The sequence below is a fragment of the Chelonoidis abingdonii genome, chromosome 7 (assembly GCF_003597395.2).
Source record: "Chelonoidis abingdonii isolate Lonesome George chromosome 7, CheloAbing_2.0, whole genome shotgun sequence".
Classification (NCBI taxonomy): Eukaryota; Metazoa; Chordata; order Testudines; family Testudinidae; genus Chelonoidis; species Chelonoidis abingdonii.
This window is the reverse complement of record NC_133775.1, coordinates 15,898,021-15,920,152: the sequence shown is the minus strand read 5'-3', so window position 1 is coordinate 15,920,152 and position 22,132 is coordinate 15,898,021. Positions and strand designations below refer to the sequence as shown.

Sequence of the window (22,132 nt, the reverse complement as noted above, 5' to 3'; positions counted from 1 at the left end):
AAATAAAACTCTCATACAATTTACTGTAAATGGATTTCCTCCAGAGAGAGGCAAAATCAGCAAGGGGGGCGCAGGGGAACTTGAGGTAGTTCTACTGTATTGTCAGAGCTTTGTTTAGGTGAATGCCTGCACTGTGTCCAGTGCTTGACATCTAACTGTAATAATTTAATAAATAATATTAATGAAAACTGGTTTACAGTGTGACAAAACATTTCCTTTTAAAGTTACATTAGAGTGGCTTAGGTTTGTAAAATAGCTGTGGGCATTTTATAAGAACAAAGGATTTGATTCTGCTTGCATACTGGGGTAAATCCAGAACAACTCCATTCGTTTTGATGAAATTGCTCTGGTTTACAGAGCAAAATCGGACCAAAAACCTTTTATGCAAGTTGTCTTGCTTCATTTTGCTCCTCTTCTGGGAATGAATATTTATAGAAAAGTCAGCCTTAAGAACTCAAGAAATCGCAGAAGGAACCTCGTCTTACAGGCAGGGCTGGCTCCAGGCACCAGCTTAGCAAGCAGGTGGTTGGGGCGGCCACTCCAGAGAGGGGTGGCATGTCCAGCTATTCGGCGGAGGGTTCCTCGCTTCTGCTTGGAGCGAAGGACCTCCTGCTGAATTGCTGCAGATCACGATTGCGGCTTTTTAGGGGGATGGGGTGGGGGGGCTGCTTGGGGAAGGAAAAACCCTGGAGCCGGCCCTGTTTATAGGATTAAAACAGGGAACTCTTATAAAATATTTCCTTCTGTAAAATTTCACTAACAAAGTGTATATTCCTTACACAAAATCACAAGAGTATATTTGGTTTTAAAGAGGAAAAAAAAATCCCTCCCCTTTGAAAAAATTGGTGCTTTCTCCATTTGCTCTGCTGATCCTTGAAACTGCCTTGGCATTTAGTAAACTAATACTTTTGCATCATTTTAATTTTATGTTAATAGCTCAGTGAAAACATTTTGCTCTAACTGCTTTTATATTAAGATTTGCCTAAAAGGACACATTTAAACTGAAGAAGGCAATTGTGATTTACAAGCTTAAGCCTGATCTAATCACAAAGTTCCATTGGTTTAATTAAAGTTGTGATTTTACAACAAGCTTAAACTCTATGAGTAGATACAAATCAAGATTAAATTGATGAGTATCTGTTTAGCTTTTATTCATAAATTTACAAGTGCAAGCTGAACCAACTGAACCAGTTTTAAATCAATATTAGTGTCCACATATAGGTTTGTACTAGTTAAACTAGATCATTTTAAAACCAATTTAAGTTAAACCAGTGCAGCTTCTGGGTGTATACAAGTCCCTAGCTAGTAAATAAATATGAAAACAAATTTTAAGCAACATATATGCATAAAGTAATTGGTGATTATTTTTTCTGAATTTTTTGTATTATGCACATTATTAATCAATTTCATTTTTAACAGTTATGAATAATGCTTTTTTAAAGCATTTTTGTACAAATTTCCATTCCAATTAAAAATTTTCCAGTATAAAGAATGCTGCCTTCTTAACTCAGGGCTGCAAAAATCAACTAGATACCTTTTTTTTTTTTTAAACACATTTATTATTTAGCTTCTCAGCAAAACATTTGGTGACACAATCTCACAGAAAACTTGAAAAGAGAATTTCAAAAATAGTAAAATCTTTTATGCATAGTCTTCACTTTTTAAGAAACAGTTTCTTAAAAAGTGAGGACCATGCATAAAAGATTTTACTTAGTTCAAGATTTTAATCAGTTCAACTGGAAATTCAAATGATGATATATTATTTTTCAAATACACATTTATTTAGTATTCTATTGATATTTAACCTTGGTCCTGCATTATTGTCTGTGCAGACAGACCGTTGTATCTGCACAGATCCTCATAACAATCTTCAGTGGGACTCTGCATGGAAACTGCAGGCTGTCTGTGAGGAACACTGTGCAGGACCAGAACCTTAAAGAGTTAATTTGGGATGGGAACCATTTTTTCCACTATACGTATGTGCAGTGCCTCATACAATGGGGCCCTGATCCCCATTTATTTATAATAAAATAAATTGTATAGTAAAGTAAAAGCTTTGTTATCCAGCATGTTGGCAGAATGGGGGGTGCCGGTTAGTCAAAAATTCCAGTAAACTAAGAGTTATACTTACCAATGGATTACCAATTTTCAAAGAATTAGAATACAATAAAATGAATAAACATTCCAATTCTGACTATCTATTTTCTGTTTTAATGTCAACACAACTCTCTTATGCTTCTCTCCTTTCAGTGGTGTAGCCAACTTCTACCAGCAGGGAGAGTGAACACACAAAAAACGCCGCGAAGCAAAAAAAAAAAAAAGAAAGAAAAACCGCTGAAGACTGAAAGACTTGCCACCAAAGACCTGGAGTGGCTGAAGGACCTGCCGCCGAATTGCTGCCGAAGACCCAGACTGCTGGGGTGAGTGTAAAAATTAAAAAGGGGCCACTTTTGGGGAATGTGCTCAGTGGGGAGCAGCCGCTCCCCACCCAGCTATGTTACTGTCTCCTTTGCTTTTCGCTGGTATTTTGGATGCCATAGTGGTAGGGTGGCGTTGATATTTTACGATAAACACAGGACAATACCCCAAGTAATAAACCAACCAATCACAATGGCGGATACAAACAGTAAGAACAGTGTTCAGCTCTTCTCAGCTAACTGATGCATAGTCCGACTGCTTTTGGAAGTACTTGGGTCCCAAATAGCTTCGGCATTGGTCCCAGTTACTAGATTGAAGATTTGCATTGGGAGATATCAGAAATGCTAGTTTCTAGTGCTTTCCAGGTGGTAAAGGGCTGGATAACACAGCTTTTACTGTATTTGGACATTATCATTAGTTATTTAAATAAGAACAGATACAATAAAAGTATACCGGTTTTAATATTATTTTTTATCATTAATACTCAAGAGTGTGTATGCATTTTATAGAATAAACACAAACTGTCCCTGCTGCAATGAGCTTGCAATATACAGCCCCACTCCTGTGCCAGGATTTGCTAGTCCATACCCCTGCAACATAGCAATCTACATTGCAGGTCTGGGATATTGAATTCCATTGCAGGATCAGGACCTAAATTAAGACATGACACGGAAAGGGTGATCAATAGTAGAAAATGGGATTGGGTGAAGAAAGAAAAGAATTACAGCAATAACCATGCCAGTACAAACCTTCCAGTGACTTCAGTGGGATTTGGGTGTGACCCCTGGTACTGTGTATGTTTGTGATGCCACTACAGCACTTAGAGTGCCAGCTGATGTGGCACTGTAGTAATGGACACTGCTTATTCAAATACCAGCTGGTGGTGCAGCTTTCTCAGTAATAGGCCCCCACCTCTGGAATTCTTTCTTTGTGGAGATATGACTAAGCACAACACCGGACACTGGAAAACATCCCTCTATGCCCTGACTTTTCCAACTGATTAAATTCTGATTTCCTATCTGAGTCATAAATCAGTATGCAAAAGGGGAGCATGGTCTCTCTTAGTGAGTAGTGAATAAGTCCTCTTCAGATACTACAGTGATAGAGCCAAATAAATTTTAATCCTAATTAACACTTCTAACACTGAGGCCGTGCATTGTCTATATGTAGACTTACACCAACCTCAACTAGCCAAGCCTTGCTTAAACCCCTAGTTATTCAAAACAATGTTATATCCCCGATTCATGTCTATGAATTAATCCTCTTGATTATCTAACTGTATTCCATGTCCCTTGTGATGTTGAGATAATGGTGTAGGTGCTGTATCTATTATACACTGGTTATTCTGCAAAAGATATGTTTTTAATAAACAGTTGGCATTTGTTTTGCTTAACTGAAATTAAAACGCACATTGGGAAACATTAATAATACAATTTCACTCACTGTTGATATTTTTATGTTTGGTGTTTCCATGAGTTTTATCAGGAAAATGCCCTAGAGAATGTAAGACGTTTTTGGAAGTTATTTGGTTACATTACATTTGGTTTTAACAGAAGACAGAAACCACAGCTGGAGGTTCTGGGCCTTGGATGATTAATTGTAGAGCACCCTGCCAGGTTCTGCCCATTAAACATGATCAGTAGAGACACAGTGTCCTCTGCTGGTCACTTCCAAGTGAAACAGCATTTGCCACAATGTTGATTTAACACATTGAAAGGTGTAGATTTATTTGCTTTCATTAAAAACATTAAGAATAACATTAAATGTTTTATGATGACATGGTATATTCTGCCTAGACCATGGGCCGTAGTGTTCTCTGTAGAAATAAAACATCATCTGTGAAAAGTCAGAAAACCGTAATACTTCAAAGCACAACTTGTAAGCACTGTATAAATATTAAATAATTACTTATAACCATGCTTGTAAGGTAGATAAATATTTTTCTCTTATAACAGAAGAGGTAAATAAGGCACAGAGATTAAGTAATTTACCCAAATTGTTACAATTTAATAGCAGAGCTGAGATTAAGATTCAGAAGTTACTTGCTCTAGGACCAGCTATAGTTGGTTAAACAGACATTAAGCATTATATTATCTAACTCTCAGCCTATATTTAATTGAAATGTTGCTTAACATACTGCCAGCAGCCCATCTTCACTAGGGCCCATAGGACTCCTATCGCTAATGAAAATGAATTGGTATTAGCAACCGTAGGAAATGTCCGCTACATTTTCCTAATGTAAATAAGCTATGCTGTTAAAGTCCCATGATGCCACGCACAAAGGTCCTGACATGATATATAGCAATGAGAAATGGTAAGGGACAAAGTCAGTCATTTACTTTAAAAAAGAAAAGTTATGTGAATGAGGAATTATCCTCACAGGCATGGAACTACAGAAGCCTGTATAGTTAAAGCTTACCTTGAACGGACTTTTTAAAAAATTGGGTTTGTCTTTTATTTTATATTTATTTGTTATATAAGGAAGGTCAGAAAAGTTCTCTCCCTCTTCTACCAGCTTCTTTCTTAGCTATATCAGGAATATCAAGCCTGGTTTTCCTGAAGAGCCTCGCGGATGTCTTTAAGCACGTGATCTCATGTTTAATTGAAAGAACAAAGATACTGAATTTTTAACACAGATCTCCATTCTCCAAATATCAATAAGTTAAATAGATATAGCTATATAAGTTAAAATTATTTTTTATTAATATCCATTTAAATAGTCTAGGAATCTCTGTCCCTCTCAGTTTCTCAGTATCTGTTTTTATTATCTTTTGTGATGTCGTCATTTCACTGAGGCTTTCAGGACAAACAAAGACTTAATTTCCAGTAGAAAAAGCAAGCAGGAAAAAATAACGAGGGGAAATATTTCAAGTCCTTTTCAGACATCACTAAAAAAACAACAACAAAAAAGGGTACAAGTGAACTTTTAAAGGGATTAACCTTTCTGATATCTGATAAGTAGAAAATAATATATCCAGTCCCAGCCAGAGACAACTGTGAAGACAACTGATTATAGTACAGGATTACTTTTTTAAAAAATGCAACCCTAAAATGTAATCCATAAAATAACATGGACATTTCCAGTTATTTTCTTAGCAAACCTGTGGTTCTTGTCCTGATGGTGAATGCTAATATGATGGTAGCTAGTATGGCCACAGATTCACATGCATGATACAGAAGTAATTGAAAGGTATTTGGTAATATGTAACAGATTATGATTTGCATCCAGTAAATTGTTGCATATTATTTTTTTCCAAATTACATTTTATAGCCTTTCTCCCAATGGAAGCATGGCATAAATTGTTCAAATGTTCCACCCAGAGGCCAGCTAGGTGTATTTCACTATAGATTAACTTAATATTAACAGTTGGAGGTTTAATTACTGTGCTTATAGCAGATTTGAAGAGTATCATGACACTGATCAAACTACTAAGGATTTTTGTAATTTCTCTCTTTGGATTTTTTTCATGAGTTCCTTCCAAGTAATTTTGTAGAGTATTTTATAATGATAATACTTGGCATTTGCACCACATTTTCCCCATCTCTGACTCTCACAGAGCTTTACAAATGTGTGTAAGTATTATTACCCTATTTTACAGATGGGATAACTAAGGCACAGAGGTCCCAGTTCAACAAGGTGGAAATCAGTGGGACTATTCACATGCTTAAAAAGTGGCACCTTGCTAAATTGGGGCCAGAGGTTCAGTTATTTGCAGATTACAAAGGGAGTCATTGGTTGATTTAGGAACAGAATTCAGGTCGCTGGAATCCTAGGCCTGTGATTAATTCACTAAACAATAGCTATTCCTATTATGTGATAATACAATGCTTAAATACTGTAAATGGTACAGGTTTTACTATCTGTGATGTATCTGCATTTTTTGTAATTCAGGGGAATTATTGAGTTCTGAAACTGGCTGCTATACCTGCTGAATCTTTTACCTTTTAATGAATATTTCTTCCATAAACCATTTTCCTACTAAAATAACCTTTACAAACTTAATTATGAAAATTAAAAGTCAGAGTTAAAAATTAGTAACAGGTCGTGGTCACTTTCTGAATACATATTCAGAAAACATTTCTTTTACAAGCAGCATAATCCAGTGGATAGGACACTGAACTGAAAGACAAGAGACATGGAGTGAAATCGTGCTGTCACTGAAGTCAGTAACAAAACTCCCATTGGCTTTAACAGAGTCAGGATTTCATTCTCAGATTCTGTTTCCAACTCTGCTTTTGACATGGTGTGTGACTTTGGGCATGTCATATCTCAGCCTGTTTCCCAATCTTTAAAATTGGTATCATGATACTCACTTTCCTCTGTAAAGTACTTTGAAATCTATGAATAAAAAGTATTAAATAAAAGCTAAAATCAATGAGACTACTCCTTAAATTAAGCACCTTACTCTTTTCAGGTTTGGGGCCTTATTTACTTTTATTCTAGACATAACACAATGAATCACACCTTGATCCACCACTGTTTGTCAAACGCATTGCTAGAAAATTATCTGAGTACTGCAGGGTCATAAATTTAGGCTTCAAAGAAGGTAGAGCTAAAAGGTCTATATCAGGATGGGAGGCAGAAAGTAATATTCCTCCCTGAAAAATCTGACACACGAATTTAGTGTCCTTTCAGGATGCCAAGGTGCAGAAGTCTAAGGAACTGATGAAGTCAGCACTACCAAATTTACTGAAGGATAAAGTTCTAAGAAATAATTTGGGAAGACTTGAAGTTTAGTCATCAGTTAAACATTAGGTTATATTAAATGTGTATCATTATATGATAAATTTAAAATATGTCAAATGTTTTATGATCTTGAAATTATTAAACAAATTTGGAATGGCTCTTCTTTTAATCAGTCACTTTTTTGTTTAGTATTTTGTTATTATTTGAATTCTTGTATGTTCTGGGGTTTTCCCCTAGATAGCTATCAGTGTGTACAATTTTATCTAACGTTACACAAAGGCTAATGTAATTATAGCAACAGTAACTACGTTGTTGATTTTGTTTGGTCACATTTGACAAATTGGTCACATTGCCGCCTACAAGAACCAAACAAAAAAGTGTATACCTCAAGAGGAACCTGGTAAACAAAGATCTGCAGCCTAACTACCAACTTCAGAAAAGCAGTTTTTCCTCTTTAATTTTATTAGCCATCTTTTGTAAAATAGCCATATTGGACAGAGTATCAGAGGGGTAGCCGTGTTAGTCTGGATCTGTAAAAGGCAACAAAGAGTCCTGGGGCACCTTATAGAGGGCCTTATCCTCCCTGATTGAACTAACCTCGTTATCTCTAGCTTGCTTGCTAGCATATATATACCTGCCCCTGGAAATTTCCACTACCTGCGTCTGACGAAGTGGGTATTCACCCACGAAAGCTCACGCTCCAAAACGTCTGTTAGTCTATAAGGTGCCACAGGATTCTATATTGGACAGAATATGTTTATTATTTTGATTTGTGTTTTGTTTTGTTATGTTACTCAACTCTACTTGTTGCTAAGGAATAGCAAAGAGGATCAGAGAACTTCTAACAAAGATGGAAAACTAAAGGTGAGGAGTTTTGGATTTCTTTCCCCGTATTCTTCAATGATTTCTAATTGAACTACAGTTGTTGGTACAGCAGTTCTTTATGAAAGAATTTGTGGAATTATGTGATCCTGCTCTGCTGTTCCACTATCAAGCTCAATTTCAAATGATAATTTAATCCATTTTTTAGAAGTTACTCATATCACCATGTATTTAAACAGCTTGTTTACAAATCCATATGCCATAGAAGTCCTAAAGACAAAAAAGGAAGAACTGGTAGAAGGCATAAACAACTCAGACCATCTTCTTGACTGGCTGATAGACAATGGTATTTTTACACCAGAGAAAAAAATGGTTATGTCCTACTACAGAACACGAATAGCAAAGAACTCCCGGGTTTTGGATATCCTGGTCTCTCAAGGTGAGCGAGCTTGCAGGCTGTTTTTTTATCCATGTCTAAAACAAGTGGAGCCAAATCTATATAATAGAGTTAAAAAATATGTCAGTGATGTGAATGAAAGTATTGGAGATGCTAGGAGACAACTGGTAGGGTATCTACTTGAAAAGGACAAGGAATGGACTGAAACGACCAGTGAACAAAACCAAGAGAAGAAAGATATTCCTAGACATATTTTATCAAAGCAAGAAAGAGCAACTAAAGAGAAAGTTAAACAAACGCAAAATTTACCTGCAGCAAAACCTAAGAAAGATGATTCTAATGCTGTTAGTATCTTTGATGCAGCTGCTAAAGGTGATCTTTCTGATCTAGCGGAAGTATTGAAGGAGAATAATATTAATGCAGTAAATGCCTCAAATGAAACACTTCTGCATATTGCAGCTGCTAATGGACGTGTTGCAATAATTGAATATTTAATTAACAAAGGTGCTAAACTAGATGTAAAGGATAAAAAGGGAAGAACACCAATGCACAGGGCCGCTGAAAAAGGACGGGATGATGCAGTGAAAGTGCTTCTCCAAGCTGGTGCCTACATATACAGCTTGGATAAAGAAGCCAAGACTCCACTTCATTTGGCTGCTCAGAACCACCACACTCACATACTAAAGAGGATCCTGAAAAAAGCAAGATGCTACAAGAACCAGCAAAACTTCTTACACATGGCAGCTCTCAAAGATGAGAGCAACTTTGCACAAATGCTTTTAAAGAATGGTGCCCCAGTTGATGCAAAGGATGAGAAGGGACAGACTGCTTTGGGTTATGCCATTTCCCACGGATTTGAGAAAACTGTAAAGGTGTTGCTAGAAGCTGGAGCCAACATTGACTCTAACATCACTGATGTAGCCTTCAATAATAACAAACAATCCATATTCAGAATACTGCTGGAATATGCGAAAGGATTGTCCCCTGACATCATGGTGTCAGCTCTTTTTAAAGCTGTCCAGAAGAACCTGCATGGCACTGTAGCAGCTTTAGTTGACAGAGGCATAGATATCAACGTCCGCAATGAAATGCAGTACACACCTTTACTCATGGCATGTGAAATGGGTAGAACAGAGACTGCAGAAGTTCTCATTGCAAAGGGGGCTAGTTTGGAGGCGAGGATGCCCAACTCAAACACGGTTTTACACTTGGCAGTTCAAGCCGGGGCAGTCTCCATCACAAATCTGCTTCTCTGCAAAGGGATGAATGCTAACATCACAAGCCAGGGAGAGCAAACACCGCTCCATGTTGCTGCATTTCATAATAAGGGATCAATAGTTGACATTTTAATCAATGCTGGGGCCAAAATTAATGCTGTCACTAAGGAATTAGTCACTCCCTTGCACGTCGCAAGCCAAAGAGGTAATGTTGATGTTGCTCAACAGCTGCTGAATTACAAAGCCAACGTTAATGCAAAGGATAAGCAGCCAAAGACACCCTTACATCTTGCTGCTGAAAAGGGAGATCATGCAATGGTGGAGCTGCTTCTTAGTTTTAATGCTGATCCCAATGCAATGGACAAGGAGAAAAAGACCCCACTTCACACTGCAGTTATGGGAGGCCATCTCAATACAGTTAAAGTTCTGTTAGCACAGAAGGCCAGATTTGGAATTAAGGACATGAATGGCTGCACACCAATGCACTATGCAACCATCAAAGGCAATGCAGAGATAGTACAGATCCTTTTGACAGCAGGGAAGAATAAAAATATTGATGATAAAAATATCTGGAGAAAGACTCCACTGCATCTTGCAGCAGAACATGGACATGGTGACTTGATAAATTTGTTGTTGAGTAATGGGTCAGCCATTAATGCTTTAGACAACAACAAGGATACCCCATTGCATTGTGCTTGCAGGGCTGGTCATTTTAACTCGGTAAACTCACTTGTCAGCTGGTCTCAGGGAGAGAAAGCAAACTTACAAGCCACTAATGGCCTCAAAAAGACTCCACTGCAAGTAGCAGAACTTAGCGCAAGTGACAACCAAGCTCAGATTGTAACACTTCTGAAAAAGAAAATGTTAGTAAGATGAATTTGTGATGAGGAATACATTAAAAATGTTTAAGTGTGTGAAATTATAATCTTGCAATCTGGATATATAGGATACTACATCTTTAGTTCAGATGTTAAAATCATATATACCTGGGCACGGTTGATCGATATAAGGATAACGAAGAATGCAGCTGGGGCTAATAAAAATAAGCTAATTTTCAGAGGTGGTAAATATAGATATACACATAAAGATATAAAACCCATTGTTGATCTACTATGTGTTGCCAACTCTCTTGATTTTATTATGAATCTCACGATATTTGGTGTCTTTCTTAGAGACCCAACCTTGAGAGTCAAATGAGCATGAACAAATCTCATCTTTTATGCTAAAAAAATAAGTACGTTTCTAGCCTTTGCTGTTGAAAATTAAAGCTTGAAAATGTGAATATTGCAGGATCAAAAATCAGAATGAAAATAAGAATACTAGATTTATTATTTTTTTAAAATCAAGACTTTTAAGATGATTTATCAAGATTTTCTGGGGCCTGACTCAAGATTTGTGAATGGTTGCGGTTGGCCAGTAATGGTTGAGATGAGTAAAAAAGTGCTAGATATTCAAATACAATATTAACCAGTATATTTAAGTTTAATTAAAGTATTACTGTTTGGTTAAAATCATGTTTGTTACACAAATTTCCTTTCCTATGTTACAAACAGCAACTAAGATTATAAAAATACATTTTCATTTTACATGTCACTTGATCTATGCTGTTTGTTTACTTTTTGCTTTTCTCAGCATGGACAATGAAAACACACTAGTCAGTTTCACAGTTGTTTGTAATGAGTTTCTTTCAAGCTCACAGGTTCTAGCACAAAGCTGCAATGTTTAGACTGCATACACTGCAGTGAAGTGTTCATTAATTTTAATATTTCCGGTAGATTTTTCTTTAAATTGAATATATTTTTATTGGTTCGTAATTGTGTAAAAGCTTTCTAATAGAACCAAATCCGAAGTCATGTTTTACCTGACAATGATCCTTAACCCTTGCACTATTTTGCCATCCCCATCATTATCACTGTTGATCTATTTAGCGCAAAGGGTAAAAAGTTCCCTTATGGAACTGAAAAACAGATCTGGAAAGCCAAGGCCATCCGAAAAAAACCCAAACAATTCATCCAGGGTTTGAAACTCAAATAACCAGAGGGAAGAGGCTTCATGCAGCCAGAGTTCCCTAAATTAAAACAAAAAGCTTCTCACAGCCTCACTTCCAATAAAAGTGAAAGGGCTCCTTGTGCCAGAGTTTTACTCCAAGACAACAGGAGCATTTCATAGCCAAGGTCCATAGTCTCAGCCCAGGATGAGTGGACTCTCTTTGATCATCCTAGAGCATAAGACTTTTTAGATATCACTCTTCTTGGGATGTAGTAATTCACTCTAGCCAAGCTCCTCTTTCCCCGCTTCCCTTGGGTATTTGCCCCTCTCTTCCCCCTTCGTCTGGGTATTTGCGCCTCTCTTCCCCTACCCTTAGGGAATCGCTCCTCTTTGTCCCCGTGTTTGCCCCTCCACCCCCGGCCCGCTGCTCCGTCAGGCAACAGAGGCAGATACAACCTGACGCTGCGAAAAGGGTAGAACGAGAATCATGAAAGGGCAGCGTGAACGGCTTCAAACGTTGTCCTGCGCATGCTCACAGTTGTGCGCCTGCTCAGTTGCATGGGGGCCGATCTGCGGGAGGGGATGAGGTCCTGCGGCCCTGCCTTTCTCGCGCGATCGGACGGCGGCCGCAGCGGAATCATGGCGGCTGCGGAGGAGGCGGATGTGGACGTCGAAGGGGATGCGGCAGCAGCCGCGGCCGGCGGGGCGCTGCGGGGGTGAGCGAGCGGGGGAGACTCCGCCCCCGGGAGAGCTCAGCTCTCCTCCCCCTGAGGCGCCGCTCACCCGCGCGGGGAGACTCCCCCCGCACCCTGGGCCTGTGGGAAGCTCTGGGCTCGCTCCTCTTCAGCCCCCTCGCAGCGGGGAGCCTGGCCGGCTGCAGGCCCCGGGCGCCCTTCGCTCGGAGGTGGCCTGGCTGGAGGGATGTCGGAGTGGGAACCGGCCTTTCCCTCGGGACCGCAGGGCCAGGGCATCTTCCATGACACAGCCCGTGGGACGGGGGGCGCGGGAGGGGCCAGAGCGTCTCCCCCCCCCCACCGGCCCTGCTCTTCGGCGTGTTAGTGACCCCGCTGGAGAGCGCTTTGGGGCAGAAGAAATGCCACTGCCTGCCCCAGGCGTGTGAAAGGCCAGAGTCTGGCCTCAAACACCACGAGATTGGTGTGAAAGTCACGATTTTGAAAAAAGAGCAATAAATTCTGGGCCAGTTTTGTTTAACGTCTGGTTTCTGAGTCTTCCTGGGGCCACTCAGGTCATGTTTTTAAGCTTTGGGTGCAACCAAAAGTGTTAGAAACTTCCCTTCTGGTTTCAGATGGAAACAGATTCTGAAATAAGGACTTGAATCAAGAAGCTGGAGCTTTAGGAAAAATACAGCAAGACGTGAGAGTTGGCAAAACTGAATATGACCTGCCCATTTGTAGCTCTGCTTCACTTGTCTCACCTTTCCTGTTTGAGACTTCTTAATTTTTCTCTTGCTCATATTAATAATCTGCTTCTGCATCTATACTGAACTCTCCAGAGCAACTTTGGGATGAAAAATATGTCTACACTAAGGAGACTACACCTGTATAGCTATTGAGGCATAGTCCTGTAGTATAAAGACAACCTCTGCCATCACAAGTTTTTCTGTCTGCATAGAACACCACCTCCCTGACCAAAGTTAGCTATGTCAATAGAAGCCCTCCTCGGTCAACATGGCTGCATCTCCACTGGGGTTTTGTTGGCATAAATACCTCAGTCAGGGGTGTGTTTTTTCACACCTCTGACTGACATATGTATGCTAATGTAACTTTTCAGTGTAGACCAAGCCATAGTGTGTGTGACAGGTGCTTTATAAAATAAAACTGTTTTGCAGAAGGATGCGTGTAACCTGGGGTGTTTATTGCATGCATTGCCCATCTTCATGATTCTCAAATTTTCTGATGCCTAAAATCACATTTTTTGTATATGTCTGAAAAGGGTGTTCTGGGTCAAATGTATTTTATGTAGGAAGATTACTCTTTTTTTTTTAGTATGTACCAAGGGGGCCTATAATTAGAGCTTTCTCTGCTCTAAGAAACTGATGTATTGTCTGCAGTGGGGTACCTGGAACTGGTGGGAGAAAAGAGTTTAGTCTTGTTTATCAGTTAAACTGTTTTCAGCACCACCTCAGGGGGGCACATAGCTAATAACCGTTTTCAGGGAAGGGTGAGTTTCCTAGTAATTGGATGAAGTTGAACTAAGGAAATCTTATGTTGATTATCAGGGAATGTTTTCCAACAGTAAAATATCAGTTTGTATGGTAATTTCCCCAGGGCGATAGTAATTCTCTCACTTAGGCCGCGTCTAGATGGCAAACTTATATCGGTATAACTACGTCGCTTAGGGTGTGAAAAATCCACACCTCTCTCTGAGTGACGCAGTTGTACTGACCTAACCTTTAGTGTAGACAGCACTATGCTGACAGGAGAACTTCTCACGTCAACATAGAGGAGGTGGATTACACCGACAGGAGAAGCATTCTCAAAAATATGCTACATCCATGCAGCTACATTGCTGTTGCTTTTTATATGTAGACCTGTTCTGAGAATGACCAGATTAGAATGGACAAAGCAATGACCGATATAACAATCCTGCAGTGACAGGATGGTGGGGTAAATGAGCTAATAGTTTTTCTCCATCTCTTTCAATGATTCTGTGAAGTTTAAAAAACTCTTTACTCGTTGTTACTTTTTATGATCACAAAGGAAGTCAAGGCACTTTAGCATTTTGCTTTCCCTTTATTGCAAGGATTTGCATGTGCATTTGGACCCCACAGTCTTCAGTCCCTTTCCCCTTTTGTAATCTCAGTGCAATTTTTTATGCTTAGCGGAAGGTAACAATACTTTACCCTCATCATCAACCTCAAGTGATGGCTTCTAAGTGGATACAATGTTGATGTGTTTATTCTTCATACAGCAGCAGCATCTTAAACTCAGAATACTTTCAGAATACTTGTCCCTTTCTGAAGAGAAATATAAAAGATTTTAAGAATACATAATATTTTCCAAAAGTAGGAAATGTCCATTTTCCTCTGTTACAGTAATATTTCTTACTTAATGCAGCTAAACAAACAAAAAAACTTAGTAGTCCAAAGTGTTCCTTCAGCTCCCACTAACTTACTTAGCATATACAGTATATGCAGTATACTAAAATGAGAGCTTCTATAACCATAGGACTTCTTTCTGGATTTCTTAAAGTATTAATGCCATGAGGTATCACATTGTACAGCTGTGCCCTAAATACTAGTACAAGTGAAGGTTAGCAGTTTTATTAAAGACTGATACTTGATTATCCGTAAGAATTACATTTTTCTAAAATAGCACCTTTCCTCCAGGGATCTTGGACCTGTACCAAGGGGGTGGTTGTTTCTATTTTACACCTGGGGAAATTGAGGGACAGAGGTTAAATGAGGATCAAGCAAGAAGGCAGTGACAGCTGAAAATAAAACTTCTGTCTTCTAACAACTACGAGCCTCTGGTGCCTGTGTTATGTATTTATACTTCACAGCTATGCTCCCACTTTCTTTTCAGTTTTTTTTGGAAGAAAATTTTTAACTTTTCAGTAAAACAGAAATTGATTTTGCTGATACTTTAGGCATGATTCTATAGCATGAAGGGAGAGATACTACTGTTAGTAAGAGCCCTAACAGTCTGAAAAATATTAAAGAAAAGGTTAGGTCCCTTTCTGTACGGGGGTCATTTACACTTTGCTCAATGGAAATCTATGAAAAGCTAGCCCTCCATAATATTTCTACAAAATATGTGACCTTTTTAAATTTTAGAATCTCTGTATCATTCTTATGTTAATGAATACAAGTAACACTATAAAAGTCCAAATTTTTATGTCAATTCTGACACGGTTAACTGTTTTCTTTTAAAGTGTTTGCATTATTGATGATGTGAACTTTCAGATCTTTTTTTTCCTTCTTTAAAATGATTGAAAATTTTATTACAGAGACTATGAAAATATAGCTTCTGGCTTATTGCAAGATCACTACCTTGATTCGTCTTGGAGAACAGATAACGGCCTTGTAAGTAATTTATAGGCAATAAAGACTTTTTGGTTTGTTCATCTGTTTTAAATGAATGGTACATCTTTCACAGAGATTTTCAAAATGTTGTATTTCTTCCCCAGCCATTTGAGAACATAAATTAATGTTTTTATCTTTTCTTAAAAAATAAAATCAACCTGTGATTGGTTTTGCTTTAGAGGAAGTATTAGATATTTGTGTGTCAAATAAAATAATTGAAAAACGTATCTGTCATTTCCAGCCATGGACACTGGATAGCACCATTAGTGAAGAGAACAGAGCTGTCATTGAGAAAATGTTGTTGGAAGAAGAGTATCCTTTTATCAAATTGCTTATATGTCTGTTCCTTTCCTAGAGCAATATAAAATTCTCTGTTCTAGTAGGAAGCAGATATATAGTGGATTCTTTTTACAGAGATTAGTGTTTACTGAACTTGAAGCACTGTGCTCCAGTAGTTAGAGCATGGAAGTATGAGATAATATGCCTGAATTCAGTACCCTGCTCAGCCACTCTGCAACCATCAGCTTCTTCAGGCTTTGCAAGTCTCATAGGGTATGTCTACCCTGCAATAAAACACCAGCAACACTGAGTTTCAGAGCCTGGGTCAATTGACTCGAGCTCATGGAACTCAGATTGCAGAGATAAAAATAGCAGTGTAGATGGGCCTACTTGGGCTGGAGCCCAGGCTCTGAGACCCTCTCTCCTTATGGGTTTCAGAACCTGGGCTCTAGCCCAGGTGGGAACCTTCTACATTGCTATTTTTAGCCCCTCAGCCCTAGCTCCGCAAGCCGGAGTCAATTGATATGGGTTCTGACAGTTCATGCCATAGGTTTTTCTTTGCAGCATAGATGTATCCTTAACCTTTTTGTGCCTTTTTCCCATCTTTAAAATGGGTTTAGTAGTAATACCACATATGGGTGTTGTGAGGATTATTAATGCATATAAAGCACATTTCATTTCTCAGATGACAGAATTTATATAACTGTAAAGTATTTTATTTCAAGGGAATTTTCATATACACATCCATAAAGTTCAGGTGCTCCAAACTTGATGATTCTCCTGATTTTTTTCACTTAACATTCACTCATATCTTTGGTGGTAAAAAAATATCCATTCATTGCAAGAGCTCTTTTAATGCCACTTCTGAGAAACACTTCATGCTTCTTGACAATGTGAGAGCTCCTAATGTCGCTGAAATACTTAATCCCCATTAGCAGGTTAGGTGACCATATTAACAAATGTGAATTACCTGTTTTCCTGTACTTTTTCCTTTGAAATAAAGTACTTTACAGAGGAACAACAAAGTTTCAGTACAGAATGTTTTTACCAAGGGAATAAGTTATTCAGTCTTGAATTGCAAAAAGGCTGTGGGTGTTTGATATTGATGAGAAGAAAATGTCCTACTACTGTGCTGAAGTCATAAGGGAAAACAGGCTGTGGAGGAAGCAGAATGGCTGGTTTATTAGAAATAATGTGACTATGTGGTTTACAAAGTCAAACAGTCACGTCCTCCTTTGTTTAACTCAATAGTATTTTAAACCAGTGGCAATTTTATTAGAATTTTTGCATGTATATCGTTCTGTTCTGTGTATCCAAAAATTCCTTAGTAAAGATTGCAGGTATTATTTATCTAATAAATCGCTTCCAGAAAAAATATGGCTTGATCAAAAGGAAGGTGACAAAAAATCTGTGAAAAGGTAAAATTGCTGTTGAGGGGGAAAGAAATGACGGAACAGTAGAAATTTGGGTCAGGAATGAGACTTTCTTTAAAATGTATATATTTGCTAAGATGATCAGCAGTCACCATTTTTTTTGTTTTGTTTTTACAGTCCACATAAGAGAACAGGAAAAGTCATGTATGTACTTTTTGAATAATTGAATTGTATTTTTAAGTGCCTTTTTTCATTTATGTTAAGTTACAGAACACTAGCATAAAACATTAGTTGTACCTTCCCTTTAACCTTTAGTCTTGTTTCTTTGGTTGTGTAAGATTGTTAAAGGGACATTGTCAACTTGACAGACAGTTGCTTTTTGACTGTTGAATGGCCTGTATTAAATTAACTTGATTTCTGAAGAACATATCCACATCACAAAAAAGAGCAATTACAATTGGCTTCTTACTGCTTGCAGTTTCCTTGTTGCCTGTCCCCCGTCCTCCCTCTCCTTCCCCCGAAACACAGCTCTCTGCAAAATAAGTTGTGGATGGGTGTTGTGTTGCCTTGAATTAACTTCTGTAATACAAAAATCTTCCAGAACTAGTTCTCTCATCAAAAGTATAAAAGTTTAAAACAAATCCTCTACGTTTCCGTTAAAGAAGTATAATAATCTACATTTCAGAAATTGTTGTAATCTTTTGGAGATGTGCATTCATTTAAAAGTAACTTGCATTTTCTTATTATTTTAGGGTTCGCTCACCTACAAAATCAGCAAGCTGCTCAGTAAAGTGGACAATAGAAGAAAAAGAGCTATTTGAACAAGGACTGGTAAATATTGTATTTTTCAGTATTCAATTTTCTGTAAAAAAAACAAAACAAAATAAACTAACTCATTTTAAAAAGCAATATTAACCCTTTTTCATTAAAAAAATAAATAAATAAGTAAATGGAGTGCTCATTGCAAAATAAGATCCTGTTGCAGGATTTGGGCCTTAGACTGTCCCACGGTCTATTGAATTGTCTTTTGCAGTGTTACAATAGCAGTGCTGTAGTTTACAAAAGAAGTGTCAAATATGAAGGGGTGCCTTGAAATCTAGTACACTGAAAAAACATTTTTCCCCAGACACTAATGTATGCACTTTGGAGCTTTTTTTATATGTTGGTGAAGAGCACAGCACAGTGGGACCCCAGCCTGGCTGTTGCCTCTAGACATTACTGCAACGTATGTAATAAATACACCAATCCCTGAATCATCCTGCTAACTTTTGTGACTTCCAGTCAGATTTTCTAAAAATATTTTTCTCTTAACTATTACTCTGCAAAAAAACGACAATAAACAGACACAGGCCCCTGACAATGCAAGGAGATCCAGGCGGGTGAATCCCTGGACCTTCCCAGACTCATTTATTTTAGCAAGGCTTTGCTAGTTCTTTGCTTGAAAACAGAAGGCTTTGCTATTCTTTGGATGATATATCTAATCTGACCTGTAAAACACAGCAGAATTAGTCTTAAATTACTACTTTGATGGATAATTGCAAGTTGTGTTCTCGTAGTATCATTGCAATGATTATGTCTAATGATTTTTGTAAGCATGCTTTTCTTTTGAAAGCTTGTATATCTGTAATATTATAGAAGGTGCACTAACAGCAGCTAAAATAAAGGCTGCTGTAGCATTTCTATTCTAATCCCATGTTTGAGTTGTCATAACTTTAGCAAATGTCAACCTGGCAGGTGAAAGTTTTTCAGCTCTGGTTTCTTCAAAAGATTAATATTGTCTTGAAAGTTTGAGCAAAAATATTTAATATTTTTTTTATTATGAAGACAATGAAAAAATACATTGTTGCCATTAAAAAAATTCTAACTCTTGTAATTTTATTTTCGACATCTCTTCAACTGAAATAGCCGGGTACAGAAAGTGGTATTTTGTCAAGCAGATAGCCCTTTGCAAGTAGTGCCTTTGAACGTTGCAGTGGATATTGCTTTTTAATGGGCCCACTTTGACTTTGAAAATCATATTGCTATAGAATATTGAAAGTAATACTGCTTAAACAGTATTTAGAAGGATGCAAGGTATTGTGCTTCCCTACATGGTAACTTTAGACCCCAGACCTGCAAAGGTACATCAGTCCTCTGGCGGGGAGCTTCTTGAATGACTGGGGGCCTGTGTTCCCTGTAAGCTGTGCGGTTGGGCAGCTGCCCAGGAGAGATTTAGGTGCTGCACAGTTGATTAGCACAGCCAGGCAGATCCAGCCGGCAGCATGTTTTCAAGTGCCCCTCCCACCCCCCAGTGCTTTGCAGCCCCTTTACTCCTGCAGCTGCTGCCGGGACCCTCCTGCTGGCTGCGCAGCAGTGGGAAGGAGAGTGCTGATGTCAGGGTATCCCCCTCCCCCAGCCCGTGTACCACATCTCCACAGAGCAGGGTAGAGGGGACAGGGCTCAGGACTCTCAGCAGCTCTGAAGTCTGAGTGAGTCTTTGGGTGAGTGAGTGCCTTAAAGAGACAGCGCTCAGTTTCTCAGAGACTTCCCTAGCAGCCAACTCATTCACACTGTCTCTCCTCCTCCTCTTCCCCCTCCCCTCCCCGGCCCATGTACCCTATCTCTGCAGAGTGGAGGAGAGGGGAACATGGTTCAGGAGGCAGAGAGCTTTCAGTGAGTGCCTTAAAGAGACAGCAGATGGGCATCTCTCAGAAATTTCTTGAGCAGTTGTCACACACCTCCCAACACTCTTGTTGTTGTTACTTCTTGGTACTTCCTGCAATGCACATATATTCTCTGTAATTATATTCTTTCAAAGTGTTGTTTTAGTTTTTTGACTGGTCTGTGCATTTCATAATTTTTATTTCTCTCTTACACTTAAATTTAATTCTTTGAGTAGTGAGTTCTAAAATGCCTGTCTTGTTCTGGCTGGAGTATTTATCTCTATCAGTAACTTTTAAAAATACATATATAAAAATATATTATATCTAGGTATTTTGTTTCTACTGGTGGCACACATCCACACATTACTTTGGTGCAAATGACAAAATTTATTCTGCACATGGGTGGAAAAAATTAGAGGGAATATTATTAGGGACGTAACTTCATAGTAAGCATTCACATTTAAGGTGAACCAATGCAGCCTTCCTGACTAGATTCACTCATCTGATGATATAACACCCTCAGTCTAGCACAGATACACATGTGTCAATTTGCATTTAGACACTATGGACGAATTTGGCCTGAGTGGAATTTGACCTACAACGTATCTATCTATTACAGGTGGTAATGTGTGTAAAGAAAAGAACCGAGTTTGACTTTTAGAACCTAGGGTAAGCATGTAGGACTGGCAGTTAGGAAAAATAATCTTTTCACTTTAAAATGAGCACATGTGATATGGGACCACAATAAATTTTGATTTCCCCCAATGCAACTTTTAATTGCTTTCAATTAGAACCATATTTTAAAGTTAAAAAAAAAAATCTTAATCTTGAGGTTGCTTTAACATTGCCTTTTGTGCATAATTAAAGACCTCAATCCTGTAGAAACTCAATGTATATTCTTAATACTGTGAGTAGTTCCATTTACTTTGGTGAGACTCTCAGTGCCTAAAATTAAACATGTTTATAAATCTTTGCGAGATCAGGGTCTGAATCTGGTCTTCTATTCATTCAGAGTACTTGGAGTGGAAGTGCACATATATGAACTGCTGGGTTTTTACTTTTTATATACAGTGTAGTTAAGAAATGGCATAAAGTGGGTATATACAGCTATGGACCTGTTTGGAAAGAGCAGGACCAGAGTTCCAAGAGACTTATTTAAATTTCGTAGTGCTTTAATTTAATGAAACTTCTATAATTACCTTCAGTGGGACTCCTCAAGGTAATAACCAGTATGGTTTTCAGTGCTTTCAGGATCAGGCCATTGATGAGTCTCAACATAAAGGGCAGTGAATTCATAATACTTATTGCTTAAACTTAATTTCTGGCTGTCCAGTATCTAGGTAATAGCAGTTTTTGGAATGATTGAGTAGTATTTTTTATTTCTAATAAAAAATTGTTTCTGTAAAACTTTTTCTCCTTGCATAAAGAATGATGCTTAGACGTAGAAAACATTGGTTGACTTTAATTTATTTTGTCACACTAGGCTAAATTTGGCCGAAGATGGACAAAAATTGCCAAGTTGGTTGGAAGTCGCACTGTTTTACAAGTAAAGAGTTATGCCAGGCAGTACTTTAAGAACAAGGTAAATATGAAATGCCATTTTCTGTTAGTAAAAAAGGCAGTAGGGTGCAAGTATGCTCCTCTCATATATTTTGAATGCAAACATGCATTTATGGGACATTATTGTTGAAATATTGCTTATCTGCTGATTTTTAAATCTGAAATTTGAGCTCGTTTGGAATTGTTCTAATCATGTTGGGTATTTTAAATCCACTAACAAGCAATAAACAATATGGTGTGTTTTATAGGACACCCACATACTTGGGATACGTTACTAGATTGAAAACAGATTGGCCTCTGACTGCTCAGAAGTTGCCACTGTCCAGTGTAATGTCATTTCCGACTGCCAGCTGAACTCTTCTGGGACCTTTTTTTAAAAGACAATTGTGTGTACTTTAGCTACTAATAAATACATGCGTTATAATATCCTCTAGACTGGGCTTATTTTGAATATCAAGTGTCACGCACATCCATAATGCTGCATAAGTTGCTTAAAGTCTGCATTTTTTCAATGGTTTACTTTTTAAAACAAAAATCAGTAAGAAAAACCTGAAGATGATTTCCTTAATGTATAGTTTCTTCTTATAAGTAAAATGAGCTGAGAGAATATAAATTAGCTGATGAATGTTAACTCTAATGCTAGATATCCACAGTTGTGAAAGCTTTTCCAGCGAGTCCTTTCTTAATCCCGTGTGTGTGTGTG

The 22,132-nt window shown here is 38.2% G+C and overlaps 2 protein-coding genes and 1 long non-coding RNA gene across 5 annotated transcripts in view; 2 read left to right on the top strand and 1 right to left on the bottom strand.

The window, feature by feature from the left end:
• Positions 1–2,860: 2,860 nt before the first annotated feature.
• LOC116838127 (uncharacterized) lies at positions 2,861–11,565 on the bottom strand. Its single transcript, XR_004376864.2, has 2 exons — positions 11,403–11,565; positions 2,861–3,069 (listed from the first exon to the last, which is right to left on the bottom strand). It is a non-coding gene; the product is annotated as an uncharacterized LOC116838127 (long non-coding RNA).
• LOC116838125 (CARD- and ANK-domain containing inflammasome adapter protein-like) lies at positions 7,851–11,392 on the top strand. Its single transcript, XM_032803142.1, has one exon. The coding sequence runs from the start codon at positions 8,153–8,155 to the stop codon at positions 10,415–10,417; it is 2,265 nt and encodes a 754-aa protein (XP_032659033.1). The 5' UTR covers positions 7,851–8,152; the 3' UTR covers positions 10,418–11,392.
• Positions 11,566–12,088: 523 nt separating the features above from the next.
• MYSM1 (Myb like, SWIRM and MPN domains 1) overlaps positions 12,089–22,132 on the top strand; it is a 31,406-nt gene continuing 21,362 nt past the window's right edge. For 2 of the 3 annotated variants that reach the window (XM_032803139.2, XM_032803140.2), the window contains exons 1-7: positions 12,089–12,246; positions 15,500–15,575; positions 15,817–15,887; positions 17,195–17,272; positions 17,405–17,431; positions 17,980–18,058; positions 21,353–21,451. In XM_032803139.2, the coding sequence (XP_032659030.2) occupies positions 12,089–12,246; positions 15,500–15,575; positions 15,817–15,887; positions 17,195–17,272; positions 17,405–17,431; positions 17,980–18,058; positions 21,353–21,451 (588 nt within the window). The remainder of the gene's footprint in view (positions 12,247–15,499; positions 15,576–15,816; positions 15,888–17,194; positions 17,273–17,404; positions 17,432–17,979; positions 18,059–21,352; positions 21,452–22,132) is intronic. The other variant, XM_032803141.2, reaches the window with a different exon arrangement.

Excerpts from the sequence above, each read along its gene's own strand:
- LOC116838125 (XM_032803142.1), top strand. The coding sequence starts at position 8,153 with ATGTATTTAAACAGCTTGTTTACAAATCCATATGCCATAGAAGTCCTA.